The sequence below is a fragment of the Polyodon spathula genome, chromosome 54 (assembly GCF_017654505.1).
Source record: "Polyodon spathula isolate WHYD16114869_AA chromosome 54, ASM1765450v1, whole genome shotgun sequence".
Lineage (NCBI taxonomy): Eukaryota > Metazoa > Chordata > Actinopteri > Acipenseriformes > Polyodontidae > Polyodon > Polyodon spathula.
The window spans coordinates 1,447,206-1,467,353 of record NC_054587.1 but is presented as its reverse complement, the minus strand read 5'-3'; the positions used below and the strand labels follow the sequence as shown (position 1 = coordinate 1,467,353).

Below are 20,148 nucleotides of genomic sequence, written 5' to 3'. Positions count from 1 at the left end.
TATGTCTCAGTAATATTAAGGCTAGTGTACATCTGGATCCCATTCATTTTCTGGACACTGTTACTTATAAAGGCCCCCTTTTTGAGGTGAACCATAGATTAGATATTATATATATATATAAGAACATAAGAACATAAGAAAGTTTACAAACGAGAGGAGGCCATTCGGCCCATCTTGCTCGTTTGGTTGTCAGTAGCTTATTGATCCCAGAATCTCATCAAGCAGCTTCTTGAAGGATCCCAGGGTGTCAGCTTCAACAACATTACTGGGGAGTTGATTCCAGACCCTCACAATTCTCTGTGTAAAAAAGTGAATCCTATTTTCTGTTCTGAATGCCCCTTTGTCTAAACTCCATTGGTGACCCCTGGTCCTTGTTTTTTTTTTCAGGTTGAAAAAGTCCCTTGCGTCCACACTGTCAATACCTTTTAGAATTTTGAATGCTTGAATCAGGTCGCCACGTAGTCTTCTTTGTTCAAGACTGAACAGATTCAATTCTTTTAGCCTGTCTGCATATGACATGCCTTTTAAACCCGGAATAATTCTGGTCGCTCTTCTTTGCACTCTTTCTAGAGCAGCAATATCCTTTTTTATAGCGAGGTGACCAGAACTGAACACAATATTCAAGATGAGGTCTTACTAATGCATTGTACAGTTTTAAGATTACTTCCCTTGATTTAAATTCAACACTTTCCATAATGGATCCGAGCATCTTGTTAGCCTTTTTTAGAGCTTCCCCACATTGTCTAGATATATATACACTTTAATATCTAACTTTAATATTAGTATATAACTAACCTTTCATCCCAGGCATAGAGGGAGAGTCGAGTCACAGTCGTTGAGATTGGAATTTAGTTTGAGGCTGGTGAAAGATACCATCTTGATCTGTAGAAGAAAAACAAGCCGTACTTTTGGTTAACACTTATTCATAATATAGTTCAGATTTTAATAGAAAGATTAAGGAAAACTTCAGATTGAAACAAGAACAGACAGAAATTTTTTCACAACATGAAATTATTTCAGCCTACAGGAGGAGTAGAAATGGACAGGATATTTTGGTACAGATTAGATGTTCTCGGACACAAGCAAAGTTTTCTGTGCCCTCTAAATACTTCAAGCAATTATGCTAAATTGATAACCCAGCTTCTAATGCTACGTATTGTATAATCTGGTTTAAATCTAGACACTAGCCATGTTGCTTTTGCGATTCAACGTGAAGTATGCAAAATGTTATATGTGGGGGAAGCCCGAAATGGCGTGAAAGTAAGAATAGCAAAACATTAATATAACACTCGACACAGGGTGGAAACACAAGCTTCGTTGATACAGCACTTTTTGCAACATGGTGTTGAAGCTGTTTCTTTGACTGGATTATAGTCTGATTTGAATTGGCCAATAGCCTGTAGAAGGAGGGTGGAGTGACAGTGGATTAGGAAGTTGGAGAGGGCCCATTGCAGGAGACTAACTATGAAGGCTATGGTCATAGTGTCTCTTGGGATGGGTCTCTATTGTTGGACTTGAATGAGTTATGGCGAGCATGAGTTAAAAAGAGCAGTCTGGGAGAGCCTATGGATATTAACCCTAACCCTAACCCTAACCCTAACCCTAACCCTAACCCTAACCCTAACCCTAACCCTAACCCTAACCTAACCCTAACCCTAACCCTAACCCTAACCCTAACCCTAACCCTAACCCTAACCCTAACACTAACCCTAAAGCCAACCCTAGCCCTAACCCTAACCCTAACCCTAACCCTAACCCTAACCCTAACCCTAACCCTAACCCTAACCCTAACCCTAACCCTAACCCTAACCCTAACCCTAACCCTAACCCTAACCCTAACCCTAACCCTAACCCTAACCCTAAAGCCAACCCTAGCCCTAACCCTAACCCTAACCCTAATCCTACACCCAAACCTAACCCATGCTCACACTAACCCTGACCCCAATCCTAACCCCAACCCTAACACATGCTCACACTAACCCTAACCCCACCCCTAACCCATGCTCACACTAACCCTAATCCCAATCCTAAACCCAACCCTAACCCATGCTCACGCTAACCCTAACCCCAATCCTAACCCCAACCCTAACCCATGCTCACACTAACCCTGACCCCACCCCTAACCCCAACCCTAACACACCCTCACACTAACCCTAACCCCACCCCTAACCCATGCTCACACTAACCCTAATCCCAATCCTAAACCCAACCCTAACCCATGCTCACGCTAACCCTAACCCCAACCCTAACCCAGTTACCCCCACCCCTGGGGTTGGGATTGGTACGAGTTGGATTGGGGAACACATGCTCACACGACTCCTAACGCCACACCCCAACCCCAACCCCATCCCTAATCCTACGGGATTCCCTAACCCCAACCCTAACCCATGCTCACCTTAACCCTAACCCATGCTCACCCTAACCCTAACCCCAACCCCAACCCCATCCCTAATCAGCCTAACCAAAAACGACTTTGAATTTGATAACGTGTTTTTCTATAGGTGTTGGGCAAACGCTTCGCCCCAGCCTACCCTAATATCTCCATGGCAGAATGGGAACAGACAGTCTTCCCTAAATGCCAACGATGACCAACACACTACTGTAGGTACTTGGACGATATCTGGGGCACATGGATATACGGTATGGAGACTTTCCAAACTTTATTTCCATTCTTGACACACCCCACCAGTCCATTACAGTTAAATAAACAAGACCAGCCCTCCATCCAAAACACACATTTAAGGGACTAATCAAATCACAGTCACTCAGATAGAATCTGCACAACACACATTGGTTTTCAGGAAGACTTTATTCACAGGACTTCAACACAGAGGATGCTCTCAATCTTCCTTAGAGGAATCAGGAAAAAAAATCCTCAAACCAAAAACACAAAACAACTAAAAAATAATTCCTTTAATCACTACCTTCTCACAATTTAATGTAGCAGCCGACGCTCGCATGAAACAAAACTTTACCAATAAACTCTCACAGAAGCACTCTCACATTTCTGCATACAAGAGAAACAAGAATTTAAATGACTGCCTAGTATCCAGCAAACTTCCTCCATTGAATCCAAAACCAAAACAAACACCTCAATAGAAGAAAGAGTGCAAAGAAGAGCGACCAGAATTATTCCGGGCTTAAAAGGCATGTCATATGCAGACAGGCTAAAAGAATTGAATCTGTTCAGTCTTGAACAAAGAAGACGAAGCGGCGATCTGATTCAAGCATTCAAAATTCTTAAAGGTATTGACAGTGTCGACCCAAGGGACTTTTTTGACCTGAAAAAAGTAACAAGGACCAGGGATCACAAATGGAGATTAGACAAAGGGGCATTCAGAACAGAAAATAGGAGGCACTTTTTTACACAGAGAATTGTGAGGGTCTGGAACCAACTCCCCAGTAATGTTGTTGAAGCCGACACCCTGGGATCCTTCAAGAAGCTGCTTGATGAGATTCGGGGATCAATAAGCTACTGACAACCAAACGAGCAAGATGGGCCGAATGGCCTCCTCTCGTTTGTAAACTTTCTTATGTTCTTATGTTCTAATACTTTCAACAACTAGCCACACTTAAAAATAATACGACAAACTTTCACACAGGCTAGCAATAACTGTATCTAAGCAATACAAAGCAAAATACTATACATAGAACCACTCTCACAACATCAAACACAAAAAAGAGGTACCGACACCGTTAGTGGCACACTTTCTACAACACAGCTTGGAATCTCTCCAAGTTACAGGAATCGAAAGCCATCAAACCTGCTCACATACAGACAGAAGGAGGAAAGAAAACGACTGGATTAACAAACTTAAAACGGTATTCCCATTTGTTCTAAATAAGAGGAATGCTAGATATTAAAACAGGAGACATAAAGGAAAAAAAGATTAGTTTAACAACATATGATTACAATCTCAACCTAACCCCAACCCTGTCACTACCGCGCAGACCTTTGGCACAAAAGGTAAGATTCAGGGAATCATCTTGGGAGCTACAGTCACTTTTGAAGGAGGATTTGCTGCACAGTCTTTCACATGGGTAAACTTGATTACACTTGGCTGAGTAATGCAGTGGGCTAGTTTAATTCAACGCAAGGTTTGTTTCACTTAGCTTTTCCTTCAATGAGTTGCAGATGTTCAGGACCGCAGGCATGCAGTGCCTTCCTTGTTTCCTCCATTGTAATGAAGCCCTATTCATACAAAAAGTGCTTTGAAATTGAACACTGGGATATTCCAGTGTATTGCACAGAGCTGACTGTGGGCACTGCTGGAATTGTTCTTTTCGCATACTTTATTAATTAATTAATTTATTTATTCTTTCTTGGTTAACACTAAATCACATAAAACGCAGCAGAGAAAGAGGGGCTCACAATATGCAACACACACACCTATACGCAACTAGAAATAAGAAGTGAAGCAGAGGAAGGGGTGAGGTTATAGGAGTCTGTAAGTGCAGGACAGCTGCTGTAGTTCTGTACAGGGTTTTATATTAGGGTTATACAGTGTGGTTTTGCCAGCATTGCCCAGCACAGCGAGGCTCTGCCCAGAACATAGCAGGCAGACAGGACCACCCTGTACACACCTGAAACAGCAACCCAACACAGTAACTATATAAGCCGTTATCTATTGCGCTGGCATTGCCTTCTATGTTCTGAGCCTCGCTATACTATATAGTGTTCTTCACTAAATTTCAGAGGGGGGCCACTGTTGCTAAACAGATTTCAGCCGCACAGCTGTTTCATGATAAAGCTCTAGTAATCTGCTCTAATAATTATATAAAACATTATAAATGTAGCATTAAAAGCAAATATCTGCAGAATTATCTGTAGTCCTTGAACACAGTTGAATGCTAGTTTTTCATGTGCTGTATGAAGTTGTAATCAGATACTATTGAATGTTAGTTTGTTATAATTATGTACAATAAGATTGAATGTAAGAACTCAAAAGCATTAGTCACACACGCTTGACAAGCATCTAGTCACAGGGTGAGCCCAGACTGAGGGGTGCCAAGCTCTGTAGGATTTTGACTAATCAAAGAGTTTTGATAAGGATGCCTTACCTTCTATAGGTTCTATACAGGGACTAGGTTTGGCAGTATTTAACCCTGGGAAATTGTACTGAGCTCGGTGCCTGGACTCACACCCAAGGGTCCTTTGGATTCCTGTATTGAAGATTGTTGTTTTGTGTACCTTTTACGATTTGAAGAAAGCATTTTAAAAACCAAACAAGACAAAGAGCTTTTCGTTAAATGCAAGTGTGCAAAGCGGCTTTCCAGAATCTGGCGTTTCCCGAGCTCTCATCAACAAAAACAACAACACACAATAAAATAATATTAAATACACCGCGTCTAACAAAGACACCCGACTACAATTTCAAACAACAAAAGTGAACTCGCTCCGCATAAAAGCATCATGCTAAAAGAAAACAGTGCGTTCACAGGGACTGAGAAGCAATGTAACAACATCAAGTCAAACTCTTTATTTAAAAAAACAAATCTGTACAAAATATACATTTAAAACAAAACATCGAAACACGTCATGTCCTTGTATGGGTATGACACTTTTGATGTATTCGCGTATGCCATGGCAAAACGTTTCTTGACATTATCAAGCATTAATTCACATGACAAAAGCCAGTCACTTTACATTAACGATATTTTGTATTGTTATTAAACATACAAGTATATCCTGACGCAGCAACAGAGCATCTATTCAATCTATTCACTAATGAGTGGGCTCCACAAATGGCGCCTGTAATTGGGTACTGAACTCCATCACAGGATTGACTGTCCTATCCTTCTTTATAGAGTCCTAGCCCACTCGGGATGTCCTATAAATATATATATTGGCACGGTTTTGGACTCGCTGTCCTGTCCGTAGTGGTGATGTTGGCACAGTTTTTAATTTCGACTTTGTGATGTGACTTTGTTTAATTGTGGTTTGTTTCTCATGTGAGCTCAAATACAGGTAAAGAACTTATCCATGTAGTTTGTCCCATAAAGTGCTTTTGTGTTGCCGTGTCAATGGAGGCTACAGAAACATCCAATGAACTGCTGTCGCTAGGCAGATTACAGCCATATGCGTGTGATGCAAAACTGCAGCTTGTCCAGCAGGGGGTTCTGTTACTGGGAATCCTTTTTGCCTCTTCCTTTCACTCTCTCTCACCTCCTCCCATTCAGTTCCCCTCTCAGTCTCCGCCTCTCCCTCATCCTCTCTCCCCTCACACGAGTGAGTTCTGTTGCTGTGAATTCTGAGCCAGTGCTTTAACAGGGAGGAGGTGAGGGAGAGGAGCTGCTCAGGGGGGGAGGAGAGGGGGGGCAGCCTGGAGATATCAACTGAGGGGTTGACACGCTGAGTGGAGAGAGAGAGAGAGAGAGAGAGAGAGAGAGAGAGAGAGAGAGAGAGAGAGAGAGAGAGAGAGAGAGAGAGAGAGAGAGATTGATTTTATTTATTTGCAAAGACGCAAAAACAGGGGTAATGTGTCTGAACTTGTTGCACGCGGGATACCACATGCTTTGGGACACCAGAAAAAAGTGCATTAGAATAACCAATAGATGAAACAAAGGCATGCATTAGTCTCTCTGCATCAGATAGGGAAATAGTAGGTCTGAGCTTAGCTATGTTTCTCAAATGATAAAATGATACAAACACAAACAAAGCCACTGACACACAGACTGTCAGTGTCTGTCTGTGTGGTCTGTCTGTCTGTGTGTTGTGGTGTAGTTGTCACACACAGAGGCAGACAGACAGACAGACAGACAGACACACACAGACACACACACAGACAGACACACACACACACACACACACAACACAACGATGTGTGTGGTGCGTCTCCTGTACTTTCCTGTCAGGTGTGGACACACAGGCAGACAGACACACACACACACACGCACAGACAGACAGACAGACAGACAGTCGATACCTCCTTAGTGAGTCTGCTCAGTTCCCATTGCAGCTCCTTAATGAAATTAATCTTCATGTTCTCTGGCCAGAGGTTTGAGAGCAGAGAGTACCAGTCCTGTGACAGGACTGAGGCAGCACGCAGCAAACAGCACTCCTCCTGGAAGAGAGAGGAGAGAGGAGAAGAGAGGGTTAATACAGTACAATGAAGACACACAGCACTCCTCCTGGGAAAGAGAGGAGGAGAGAGGAGAAGAGAGGGTTAATACAGTACAATGAAGACACACAGCACTCCTCCTGGGAAAGAGAGGAGGAGAGAGGAGAAGAGAGGGTTAATACAGTACAATGAAGACACACAGCACTCCTCCTGGGAGAGAGAGGAGGAGAGAGGAGAAGAGAGGGTTAATACAGTACAATGAAGACACACAGCACTCCTCCTGGGAAAGAGAGGAGGAGAGAGGAGGAGAGAGGGTTAATACTGTACAATGAAGACACACAGCACTCCTCGGAGAGAGAGAGAGGAGATGAGAGGGTTAATTCAGTACAATAAAACACAGCACTCCTCCTGGGAGACACACACAAACACAGACACAGTGATACTGATACACACACACACACACACACACAGTGACACTGATACACACACACCGCTAACCAAGATCATGCAGCAGTCTCTTGACACAGGGGTGGTACCGACAGACTGGAAAATTGCAAACGTAATACCGATCCACAAAAAGGGAAACAAAACTGAACCAGGTAACTACAGACCAGTAAGCCTGACTTCTATTATATGCAAACTTATGGAATCTATAATAAGATCCAAAATGGAAAATTACCTATATGGTAACAGGGTCCTGGGAGACAGTCAGCATGGTTTTAGGAAAGGGAGATCGTGTCTAACTAACCTGCTTGATTTTTTTGAGGATGCAACATCGATAATGGATAATTGCAAAGCATATGACATGGTTTATTTAGATTTCCAGAAAGCTTTTGACAAAGTCCCGCACAAAAGATTAATTCTCAAACTGAACGCAGTTGGGATTCAAGGAAACACATGTACATGGATTAGGGAGTGGTTATCATGTAGAAAACAGAAAGTACTGATTAGAGGAGAAACCTCAGAATGGAGTGTGGTAACCAGCGGTGTACCACAGGGATCAGTATTAGGTCCTCTGCTATTCCAAATCTACACTAATGATTTAGATTCTGGTATAGTAAGCAAACTTGTTAAATTCGCAGATGACACAAAAATACGAGGAGTGGCAAACACTGTTGCAGCAGCAAAGGTCATTCAAAATGATCTAGACAAGATTCAGAACTGGGCAGACACATGGCAAATGACATTTAATAGAGAAAAGTGTAAGGTACTGCACACAGGAAATAAAAATGTACATTATAAATATCATATGGGAGATATTGAAATTGAAGAAGGAATCTATGAAAAAGACCTAGGAGTTTTTGTTGACTCAGAAATGTCTTCATCTAGACAATGTGGGGAAGCTATAAAAAAGGCCAACAAGATGCTCGGATATATTGTGAAAAGTGTTGAATTTAAATCAAAGGAAGTAATGTTAAAACTGTACAATGCATTAGTAAGACCTCATCTTGAATATTGTGTTCAGTTCTGGTCACCTCGCTACAAAAAGGATATTGCTGCTCTAGAAAGAGTGCAAAGAAGAGCGACCAGAATTATTCCTAAGGTCCGTTTGTAAACTTTCTTATGTCTTATGTTCTTACACACACACACACACACACACACACACACCACACACACACACACACACAACACACCACACAACACACACACACACACACACACACACACACACACACACACACAGTGACAACCACACACACACACACACACACACACACACACACACACACACACACACACCACACACACACACACACACACACACACACACACCACACACACACACACACACACACACACACACACACACACACACACACACTGACACACACACACACACACACAGCACACAATGAACACACACACACACACACCACACACCACACACACAGTGACACTGACACACACACACACACACACACACACTGCACACAGTTGTGACACTGTGTGTGTGTGAACAAAAAACCCACTGTGACTATGTGGACACACTACACCACACACACACACACACACACACACTGACACACACACACACACACACACACACACACACACACACACACACACACACACACACACACACACACACACACACACACACACACACCACACACACACACACACACTGCACACACACACAGTGACACACACACACACACACACACATACACACACACACACACACACACACACACACAAACACACACACAACACACACAGTGACACTGATACAGATACACACACACACACACACAAACACACACACACACACAAACACACACACACTGATACACACACACAGTGACACTGACACACACACACACACACACACACACACACACACACACACACACAAACACACACACACACACACACAGTGACACTGACACAGACACACACACACACGTGTGTCACTGGTGACTACACGTGTGTGTTGTGGACACTGTGTCACCCACGAATGACACACACTCACACACACACAGTGACACAGACACACACACAGACACACACACACAGACACAGTGACACTGATACACACACACACACACAGACACTGTGACGCTGACACACACACACACACACACACGACACACAGACACAGTGACAGTGACGCGATACACACACACACACACGCTCACACACACAGTGAACACACACACACACACACACACACACACACTGAGACACACACACACACACGCTCACACAGACACAGTGACAGTGAGACACACACACGCTCACTGCTCTCACCTCCTCTCCGTTGCACAGCTGAGCCTCATTGTAATGATGCGTCGTGTTGTAATTTTTCGGGAACACAGCTCTCTAAAAAGGAGATTAAAAAAAAAATGAGCACAAAAAATGGATCATTCTCTCTCTCCAATACTTTGTTTCTCAGTTATATTAACATGACATTTTTTTTTCATTTGAATTAAAATAGAAATTCAATAAAAGACCGGAGATAATAGCACACAGTTTCACTTCTACAAGTGTCCCACAGTAAAAGCACAGCACAGTGTAATACAGCACAGGGAAAGCATGGTAAAGCTTAAGGAAGCATAGTAAAGCACAGTGAGGTATTGTGAAGCATATTAAAATTTATTGTGGCGAGCTTCATCCAGCGCCTCTACAGTGTGCTTGAATATAAGTTATGATGTTGTATACCCAATAACGTCATCAAACTCACAAAGCCAGCGACCTCGCTCTCCAGAACTTTCAGCAGGGTTCTTACGAGACGGGGGTCGTGACCTTCCACCCCATTCAGCAGAATGGAGAGAAGGAGCAAAGCTGAAAAAAAGGAGAGAAACAGAGAGAGAACAATCATCAGATTGCAGTTTTAAAATTCATTCCCTTATCTCTCATTAGCTTTATTAACAGTATCACTACCTCTCTTTGAAGCAGTGTTGACCGTCTTTAAAATCCATTCGCATTCCAAGTTTTTCAAGCTAGCAACACTATCTGCTTTTGATTTGTTCCAGGAGAATTCCACAGGGATTTCAAGATTTTCATTAAAATGGGAAAAGCCTGTGTTAACTATTATGAAAGTTTAGCAAAGTAGATTTGTACTGTTATGCTTTTCCCATGGTTATACCATGTGTTGGCTTCACTATGCCTATCTGTGCTTTACCATGCTTCCCTATGTTTTACCGTGCTTAAAAGTATAAGGGTATTCTGTCTTTCTCTCCCTTTTCACACATTCACCTTTCTCTCTCTCTCTCTGTCTTTCTCCCTCCCTCTCCAGGTGTGTTTTCCAGTTCCTCTGTTTCTCTTACCTCTCAGTGTCATCTCTTCCTCCTCTTCTCCTCCTGTGTTTAGTCTCAGTCTCTGCGGCTCACCTCTCCTTTACTCTCTCCACTTCAGTCTTGACATGCTTAAACTCTCCTTCCTTGCTCCCTCACTGTCCCCTCTCTCTCTCTCTCTCTCTCTCCCTCTTCCTTGTTTTAAGTCCTTCCCCCTCTTGCACTCGATCACATCTCTCCTCCCCTTTTCCCACTCTCTCCACACTCTCTATATGTTTGTAATTCCTCTCCTTCCCAGTATCGCTAGTCAACTTTTCTCTGTATCTCTCTCTCATCTGTTTATTTTTCCCTCCCTCTCCTCTCTTTTTCACGTTCTCTCTGTCTGTTTTTCACGCTCACCCCCTCCTACTCTAGTACATTCTACAGACTCAAAGCTTGAAAGTGAAAGTGTGTTTTGCAGCCCACTAGGAAACAGTCAAAGCCCCTCTTTCCACCCCCACCCCTCTCGTTCTCTTTGGCATGCACAGCTGACATGTGGGGCAAAGTAACCATGTGAAGTGTTGACATATAAAGGAGGGCTAACCGTATTTAAAACCCATTCTCTTACATCTCATTAGCTTTATTAACATCATCACTGCCCTCTTTAAAGGAGTGCTAACCATCTTTAAAACCCAGTCTCTGAACTGGAATTTTTTCAAGGGGAGTTCCAGAATGACTGTGGGACTTCTGTGTCTTTAAAAGAGAATTCTGGGAATTCCCTGGAATGCTGAGTCACTCCAGATCGGCTGTTTTGGCTCAAAGTTTTTTTTTTTTTTTTTTTAAATCCAGCCTCATAGACAATTGAGGGAAGTTCTTGTTCAGTGAAATTGCCAAGAAGCGTTCTCATGTTATCAGGGGTTGAGGACACAGCTAGAGTTGGTTGATTTCTCATATGTGGTTTATCTTGTCTATTAGCACTGCCTGAGTCCCAAATGCATTATTGTGATTTGCAAGCGTGAGGGAAAGCCCATGAGCATGACGAGTATCAGTGTACAGAGCAGGGTGGAATAAAACATGAAGAGTTAAGGGAAACTGGGTAAGTGGTGTTGAAGACCTTCATTAGGCAAGTGAATGGATTGGATCAGTTTATTTGCAGATTATAGAAACAGCTGGTGTATTTGGGAATTTAATTTCCCTTTTTTACACACTGCCACTTGATATAATGTGGTGTAGCAGGACAGAGTCACGACCCGAGCTGTTATTGACAGGAATGAGACTCAGAGAAGCAGTTAAATTACTTTCGAGGTCAGACCTACCCGTGTGATGCACCTCTCCACTCGATAGACTAACCACGACTAACTCTTGTCGGTATCTTATATTTTGCTCGACTTCGACTTCGGGAAAACTTCCCCTTTAAAGGCAGGGGAGAGAGAGAGAGAGAGAGAGAGAGAGAGAGAGACTTTTTGACTTTTAAAAGCTCTTTAACAAAAAATCAAACAACACTACCAAAACAAAATATTAAAATATAAAAATTCTATAAAAAAAATAGTTTCAATATTTAAATTACCATCTGTAAATCCCCTTCGCCATGTACCTCACACACGCTATTACCAACCCACCATTTATCTTCAAAAGATCCCGTCTCATGGACTAGCCCATGATAACATTCGACTCTCAGGCGCACAGAGACAAACACTTGCAATGACACCTCAGGGTCTAGCACCCCTCCACCCCCAATCTCATTCTTATTGGTAATCAATATTGCTAGTTTTACAAAACCAAAACTGAAAACTACCTCCAGCCTCTCAGTCACTCCACTAGCATGCTGAACAGAGCGTCCAGCTGATCACGCTGTGCAAACGTGTGCCACTCACCCCATGTACAATTCTCCATTGAAGATCCCCTGTCCTCTTAGCAACTGACAACTTATACAATATTCTCCAGTTTGTTGCACTAGGAGGGCTAGTACCTAAACCCTCCCTCCGTTTAAATCCCTGACCTCTCTCAGTGAATTTAAATAGCTAACCTTTACACAGACACCATACAGAGCCTTCTTATTAACTGTGTGGAAAGCTCCCAATGTAAGAGTATTGAAGGAGAGCAACCTCTCCTCGCTATCCTGCCACTACCTGACAGCAGGTGCGACTGTCAGCACAGGGAAAACCAGCTCCTGTCCCCCCTGATTTGGGTCTTCCCTTGTCAGGAACTCCTTGAAGGAGCTGGGTAACACTACAAGTAACACTGCACACAATCAGTTCGATACACCTGACTGGGCTGCCTTAAAAGATCATCAGACCTTGTCCCCCCTCTTGCAGCGGCAGATAAAACACTGCTGCCTTCAACCAGTGTTGCCCAGACCAGAACAAATTTACCAACCTCTTCTGTATCTCTGACAACAATCCCCTAGGTGGGTCCAGCACTGCCAGCCTATGCCACAGCATAGAAGCCACCAAGACACCCAAGACACAAAACCCTCCCCAAGCCCAAAGAGTCTCAACCAGTAACAATGATGCACGCCATCAAAAGCTTTCTCTTCATCAAGAGAAAGCAACCCGACGTCATGAAACATTCAAAGTGTCCCAGATCAGAAACAGGTTGTCCTTGGTTGTCCTTTCAGGAACACAATAAGTCTGATCCCTGTGCACCACTGCTGCTAGGTGGTCCCTGAGCCTATTAGCTATTGGACAAAATCTTATATTCCACACAAAACAGTGCAACAGGTCTCCAGTTCTTCAAGAGACACAAATCTCCTTTTTTTGGCAGCAGTGTAAGCACTGACAGACACCAGCTGTGTGGCAGCTCCTGCTCTCGAATGCTCTCTTGCACAACCTTATAAAAGTCCTCCCCAGTGCAGCCCCAAAAGCGCTTGTAAAACTCTGCAGGCAGCCCGCTGATGCCTGGTACATGACCCATGTAGTTGTTGGACAGCTGCTGTGAGCTCCTGTAGGCTGAATGCAGTATCCAGCACACTCCTCTGCTTTGGGGCCAGTGTAAGGAGGTGATGATGCAATAGCGCTGTGTGCTCCAGGTCAGAACCTTCAGTCCGAGAAAGGTCTGTATAAAAGGACATGGCCTCTCCCTGCATCTCCTCCGGGTTTGTTGTGACTCTTCCCCCAGTGCAGCCAGAGACAATGCATCTGCCTGCGTTGCACAGCGCTCGGTTCCAGGTTAAAAAAATATGAGCTGGGGGCATCCATATCATTCAGTGTGGAGAAACGAGCCCTAATCATTGCCCCCTTCACCATGCCTCTTCTCAACCAAACTGTGCCGCGGCACAGGGTTGTTCTGCCCCATTATGTCCTGCTCTATCTGCCCAATCAGTTTTGACATTTTTCCATCATTCCAAAAATTCAATAAAACTCAAACAAAACTTATTGTCCTGCAAGAGTTTTATGTTAAAATGCCAACAATAGTGATTACGGGTTGTGGGAAGAAGAGACAAACTCACTGTTAACAAATGGTGATCAGACACTCCAGAACATTTTAAAACCTTATTATTCATGCTCTTCGAAATATAGAACCTATCAAGCCTGGCTGCACTGACCCTATTTCCTGACACTTTCACCCAAGTATACTGTCTTACTTTTGGGTTCTTATCTCTCCACACCTCGGCTGAACTGATTCAATATCCCTGAGAGCACACCTGCAGATTGGTGATGGGGCTCCTTCCCATTTCTGTCTTCACTAAAATGAACAGTACAATTCCTCCCCCCCCCACAACAAGGGTGCTCTCAGGGTCACATTGCTGTAACAATAAAGACAGTCACTCGATAAATCTCCTGATTTGGAGCATAATCATTAATAAACTCATAAGAACACCCCTCTACTTCTGCTGTTATCCTTAAAAGACAATCCTGGACTACTTCCATTTTGGATATCATATTTACTCCCAACCCTGGAGAAAACAGCACCGCTACTCCTGCACTCACATTAGATCCGCGTCAGCCTCGCTCTCTTTATCACTGTGAGTTTCCTGCAAGAATAAAATTTTTTGTTTGATAAACTCAAACAACAAAGCTCTTTACCCCTGACTCTGGAACCATTACTATCAAGAGAGCCCAGGCGTAAACACTTCATTGAAGACAAACACTTCTGTGTTTTTGAAGCACCAGTCACCTTTCATACAGCAATAATGTTCTTCTTAAGCCTGTATCTTTTCTTTTGACTTAGCTCATCATACGCAACACGTTTACAAATTGCAAACTTATTGCTGTCCAGAAAAAACTAAAACAATTTTCCTTTTTTTTTCCCTTTTGGCTAGTGTAAAAAATGATCAATCTGCTGAAGTGAATACAGCTCACACTTCCCAATCTGACTGGTCGGAATTTCAGAGAGATTAAAGGAATCTGAGGAGCCCCCCTCCTTGTCCTTCTCCAATTCTCCTTCCTCCTTTGACAGACCCGACTCCTCTGCCTTCTCCAGATCTCCCACAATTTTCCCACTCAGTTCTCTGGCCGCAATTACTCCAGGTTGGGGACCCTGCGCCCCATCAGCTCCACTCTCTCCATCGGGAGGGTTCAGAAGCTCAGGGGCGCCTCCCTTTGAGGCCTCAGCTTCAGAGCTTATGTTTTCCTTTATACTGAATCAGACCCCGTAAGATCAATCCTAGGTAACTCACACACAGCAGCAGAAGACTCTTCGTCGTCGGGCTGCACTATATTGTGTTTCTTCATACTGCTCTTTTTAATCACAGCTGTTAAAACCCCTTCCTGATTTTCCATGCTCTCGGACAAGTCTGACTGTTCTGCAACACCCCTCACAAAGACTCGCTTCAGACTCGGTGAGGGCTGGGGTCTATCTATGGGGCCAGGATTACTCTCCTGCCAAGCGTCTGACTGTGGTATAACCACCTCCAGACAGTTTGGAGTTTCAGCCCTTGTCTCCTTACTCTCACACCCTGCACCCTGCCATCCCTCACTAGAGTCTTTCTCCCCCCGCCATGGGCTCTCTGTGCAGACAGGCAACCTTCCTATGCCCGATATCTCCACACTCAAAACAGCGCATGTTATCAGTGCTTGCATATGCTGCATTCGAATGCTCCCTGTGCCGACAGCAAAAAGAAACATCTAGTGTTTTGATGGTGAATTTGAAAACATAAAAATGTGCCTTCTGAAAGAAAGAACGTCCCACCTTCGCACTCTTGCAGCCCAAGGGAATCATTTTCATTGCACTTCATTGCCATTTTCCCAAGCCGTGTAATTTCTTTCTCAATAGCCTCGTTTTTTATAAATGGGGTAGCAGCAGGAATAATGTTTGTAGCCAGAGGCGACAACAGCGTAGCGACCACAAAAATATAATTTATCCACACATCACTTTTAAATCAATCTATAAACTAGATTTTCTTTCTTCAAAAAAAAAAAAAAAAAACACTACAGCTTTATTCATGCAGAGAAGATATTTTCACATCCAATCTTCTCTCTCACAGCCAGTAGCACGTCTTCCACTGAAGTGCCGCTCTCAGGCATGTAGCACTAGCTCCACGAATGCAGCATAAGTAATTATACCTGGCCAGGTTAATTTAACTCTCTGTTCAATTGCTAAATAAGTAATTTTGTTCTCATTTTTAAAGTGGGCCTTTCAGATCCCATAAGGTAAAACTAGGTGAAGCTTTTTCAATTTACTGTTAAATTTTGGTAGGCGTTTATCTCTGCACTGGACTTTCGCTCTCATTTTAACTGAATGATCTTTTCCTTAATTTCCACATGGAAATTCTAATTAGGTTCAGGGGTTTTGCTAATTGCCTTGGCAAAGGTCTTATTGGGCTTGATTTATCATTAATTCTAAGTATATTAATTGGTGGCTCTTTAAATAGGATTATTATTTCCTGGGAAAGGGGGTTCCTTTTTTGCTGGGGTGATTCTTTTGCGGGTGTGGTTTTCTGTGGATGCAGAGTGTTTGAAGAAGGAGTTTGCTGGTCTGTAAAGGAGAAATCAGGAAGCAATAGCCTTTTGGTTGTTAGAAACAGTGTATTTTCTCTAATCTGCAATTTTTCCAGTTTGAAAGTAACCAGTTATCTAATCTCCTGCCAAATTGAAACTATCCACATCATTCAAATTGTTTATTTGGATCCTAAGAACAACAACAGTGACTAATCCATTTATTATCCAAATCATCACCTTTTGTCTCCTTACCTGTTGGAAACTCCAAGCTCTACAGGACCAAGGAAGAACTGGGTGAGATCCCCTAATGGGGAGGAATCTTATTTTTTTGCTGTTGGATTATCTGGACTGTTCTGACTGTTTTGGGAGTATTATCATTTTTGTTTATTTATTGGGGATTAACGAGCACCCAGCACAGAGGTCTCATTTTTGTTTTGTGTTCAAACTTTTCTGGTTCAACTGCGTTCTCAATACGGACCGGATATAACATCTTGGGGCTTTTAAAGTATTGGTTGTTGTTGTTTATTGGTCATTTTTCTTTCTATAAGGACTGTCTGATGGACTCATTGGTAAACACTTTAATCAGCATTGACTATGTTAGGCTGTACACCACAGAAAGCTTTGATCTGTCCTATATGACTGGTATTAATGCGTGTTCTGGTACACATTTTGAATGGTTCACCTGCTGTCTGATTAAAACTCATGTACACCAAATGTCTGATACATAAGAAAGGTTACAAACGAGAGGAGGCCATTCGGCCCATCTTGCTCGTTTGGTTGTTAGTAGCTTATTGATCCCAGACAAGTATAATATTCCATGCATATTCAATAACACCTGCTATTTGAATTCTGGTGTTGCCTTCTGGTTTAATTGTCTTCCTATTTTCTATTTGTTGTAAACAATCCTGACTTACCCAGCAATTTTTCTTGGTTCTGTCGCGCAATCTTACTGCTTTGGAGAGTTATTGTTCAGGGTAGTTCATTTGTATTTCCATCACAAAATACTAGTTATCGGGCCTTGCTTAAGGACTGGGTTTGTCACAGACACACACCTGAAACTGTGACGGATGGACGTCAGCTTGTTGTCTGACCGAGACACCATCTCTGCTTGATTGTTTTCTTTAAACCTTTATTTTGTATTTGAATAAATACACATTCTGGCACAAAACTGTAACCTACTGTTTCTGACTACCTGACCCTGCGTCTGACTACCTAACCCTGACCCTGCATCTCTGACTACCTGACCCTGCGTCTCTGACTACCTAACCCAGGGGTGTCAAACTCAATTTTACCAAGGGCCATATCTTACATTTGATTCACGAGCCACAAAAAGTACACCTTTTACATATACACATGCATTTTAATAGGTGATGTAGAGAACGCATGTTTATATTCACAGCTTTTAATACATGCACATGTATTTTATATACGAATGTGGCTGGAAGGCACTACCGTGCAGACAACATTTAAAGGGTAGGGAATCATTGAGAAAAAAGGGCACTTTTCAAGCATGGGGGAGGGGGTCCCATTTTATTCCTATTTAGTTGGTCTTATAAAGATTTTTAATATCTAAATCTAATCTTGTCCCTTAATAGCATATCGTCACAATTATTTGTTTTCATGTAAAGCAGAATTAAACCGATTTAACTTTTTGAAATATATCTTTTAAAGATTTAAAAAAGCTTACATTTTGTGTGTGTTTATATAGAGAACATGAGATATGAAATTGCATCTATTTCCACAGCAGCAGCCTCCTGTTGCGCACGTGTTTGAAGACGTTCAGAACTTCATTCTTGTTTGCAGAAATGTTCTTGTCAATGGTAAGCAACATCAGGTCTGACAGTATCTTCCCTGCAAAGGCTATGCAGCTTAGTTTAGGAGTTTAGCTTTGGGAAGGAATGCTCCACAGTGGCTGTTGATACTGGTAGAGTTGCATATATTTTGAGAAACTCACACAGAGTGGGAAACGCATTGTAAATTTTCCTTAATGCACTTCAGTAGTTCTTGGACATTATTCTTGGGACAGGAATGTGCAGAATAAAACACTTTCAGAATAAAATAAGCAGCTATGCAAATATGCAGAATAAAACTCTGTTAAAAGCTTTACCTGTTCTTCTTCAAAGCCATAGAACTGACAGATTGATCTGAATAGTTTCTTTGGTACTTTCTGTAAGGGGGTGAAGGGATCTCAGAATTTTACCCATGTGACTGTCACCTTTCCCTTTGAATCTTCTTAATTCATTCATCATACTGTCTAGGATTGAGTAATAAACCTTACCAGGATAATACTCTAAGGATTGAAGTGAATGATCTTCAGTTGAAGTGGATCTGTATTTGTACTTGGCAGGAACTTTTCGTCATTTTGTTTGGCCAGGAATTTCTGTGGGAACCTCAATTTCTACCTCATTTGCTTTTTGCACAGCATTTTCAAACAATTTCTTGAACTCATCTGCTCTTAGTAACTGTATTCTTTTAATCACTCCATCTACAATGTTGTAAGCTGATGAAAGACTTTGCAATTGAAGTGAATATGATGCTATTGCCGTTTCCATATAAACTGGTGTGTAATTTCTAAACAAAGGATGAATTCAAAATCGATGCTTCTAAGAAGCATAACCCCATCTCCAGCACATGGGTCAGGTGAATTGCATGCATGTCTTTTCAGAACTGTACTGCCACAGTAAAGATCTTTAGGGTGGTAAGTGCTTCTTCGCAACAGGCCCAGCGGGTGTCAGACAGCCTTTTCAACTCATGGGCATTGCCCATTGTTTCTGCACAAAAGCAGCATGATGTTTTCCTGAAGTAGAAATAAACGCATACAACTTTTCTACCATATTAAAGAATGAAACAAAATGAGGACTTGACTTGGCAGACTCTAGTAGCACCAGATTTAAGCAATGTGCATAACAGTGTACATGGAGAGCCTTTTCATTCTGTTGGAGAATCCGAGATTGCAGTCCCTTGGAAGGTCATATTGGCACACTGTCATACTTTGCAAACAGACGGACAAGCTAGAGGAAATTCCCTTTTATTCAAGTTTCCTGAACTTTCATTGCCTCTAAAGGGCATACCTTGCCTAGCCAGATTCAGGGTAATGTCTATTAGCAGGGTACGAATCTCTCTGTGTTTTTTTCTTAATCTAAGATAGCTTGCCTTTCACTGTCTGCCATGTCAAATGCTTTAACATTTTAAGCCATTCCATTGTAACATCCCCAGTAGATGTGCTTCAGAAGAGGAATGTTCTATTTTTTTGATGGCGTGTTTCCTGTTTTTTTTACACTCGCCTTTTTCCAAAATGACGGTACTGAAACAGTTTAAGTAACCCAATTACAGCCTCTCCTTCGTTAAACAGACCCCCCCCCCCCCGTTTATTATAACTATTTAACACACAGGTATGTTTAGATTTCTAGTCAAAATATACTTTTATTTTTATTCAAGAAATGTTTAATAGTATATAGTTTTGCAATATTTCTCAGATGCTAAAGTGATTTT

General features: G+C 42.4%; 1 protein-coding gene across 1 annotated transcript; it reads right to left on the bottom strand.

The window, feature by feature from the left end:
• Positions 1-5,473: 5,473 nt before the first annotated feature.
• On the bottom strand, positions 5,474-11,132 carry zgc:174888 (uncharacterized protein LOC558116 homolog). The gene is made up of 5 exons (XM_041239419.1): positions 10,832-11,132; positions 10,246-10,346; positions 9,813-9,884; positions 6,927-7,064; positions 5,474-6,352 (listed from the first exon to the last, which is right to left on the bottom strand). The coding sequence occupies exons 1-5, from the start codon at positions 10,842-10,844 to the stop codon at positions 6,032-6,034; spliced, it is 645 nt and encodes a 214-aa protein (XP_041095353.1). The 5' UTR covers positions 10,845-11,132; the 3' UTR covers positions 5,474-6,031.
• Between the last annotated feature and the right edge of the window lie 9,016 nt (positions 11,133-20,148).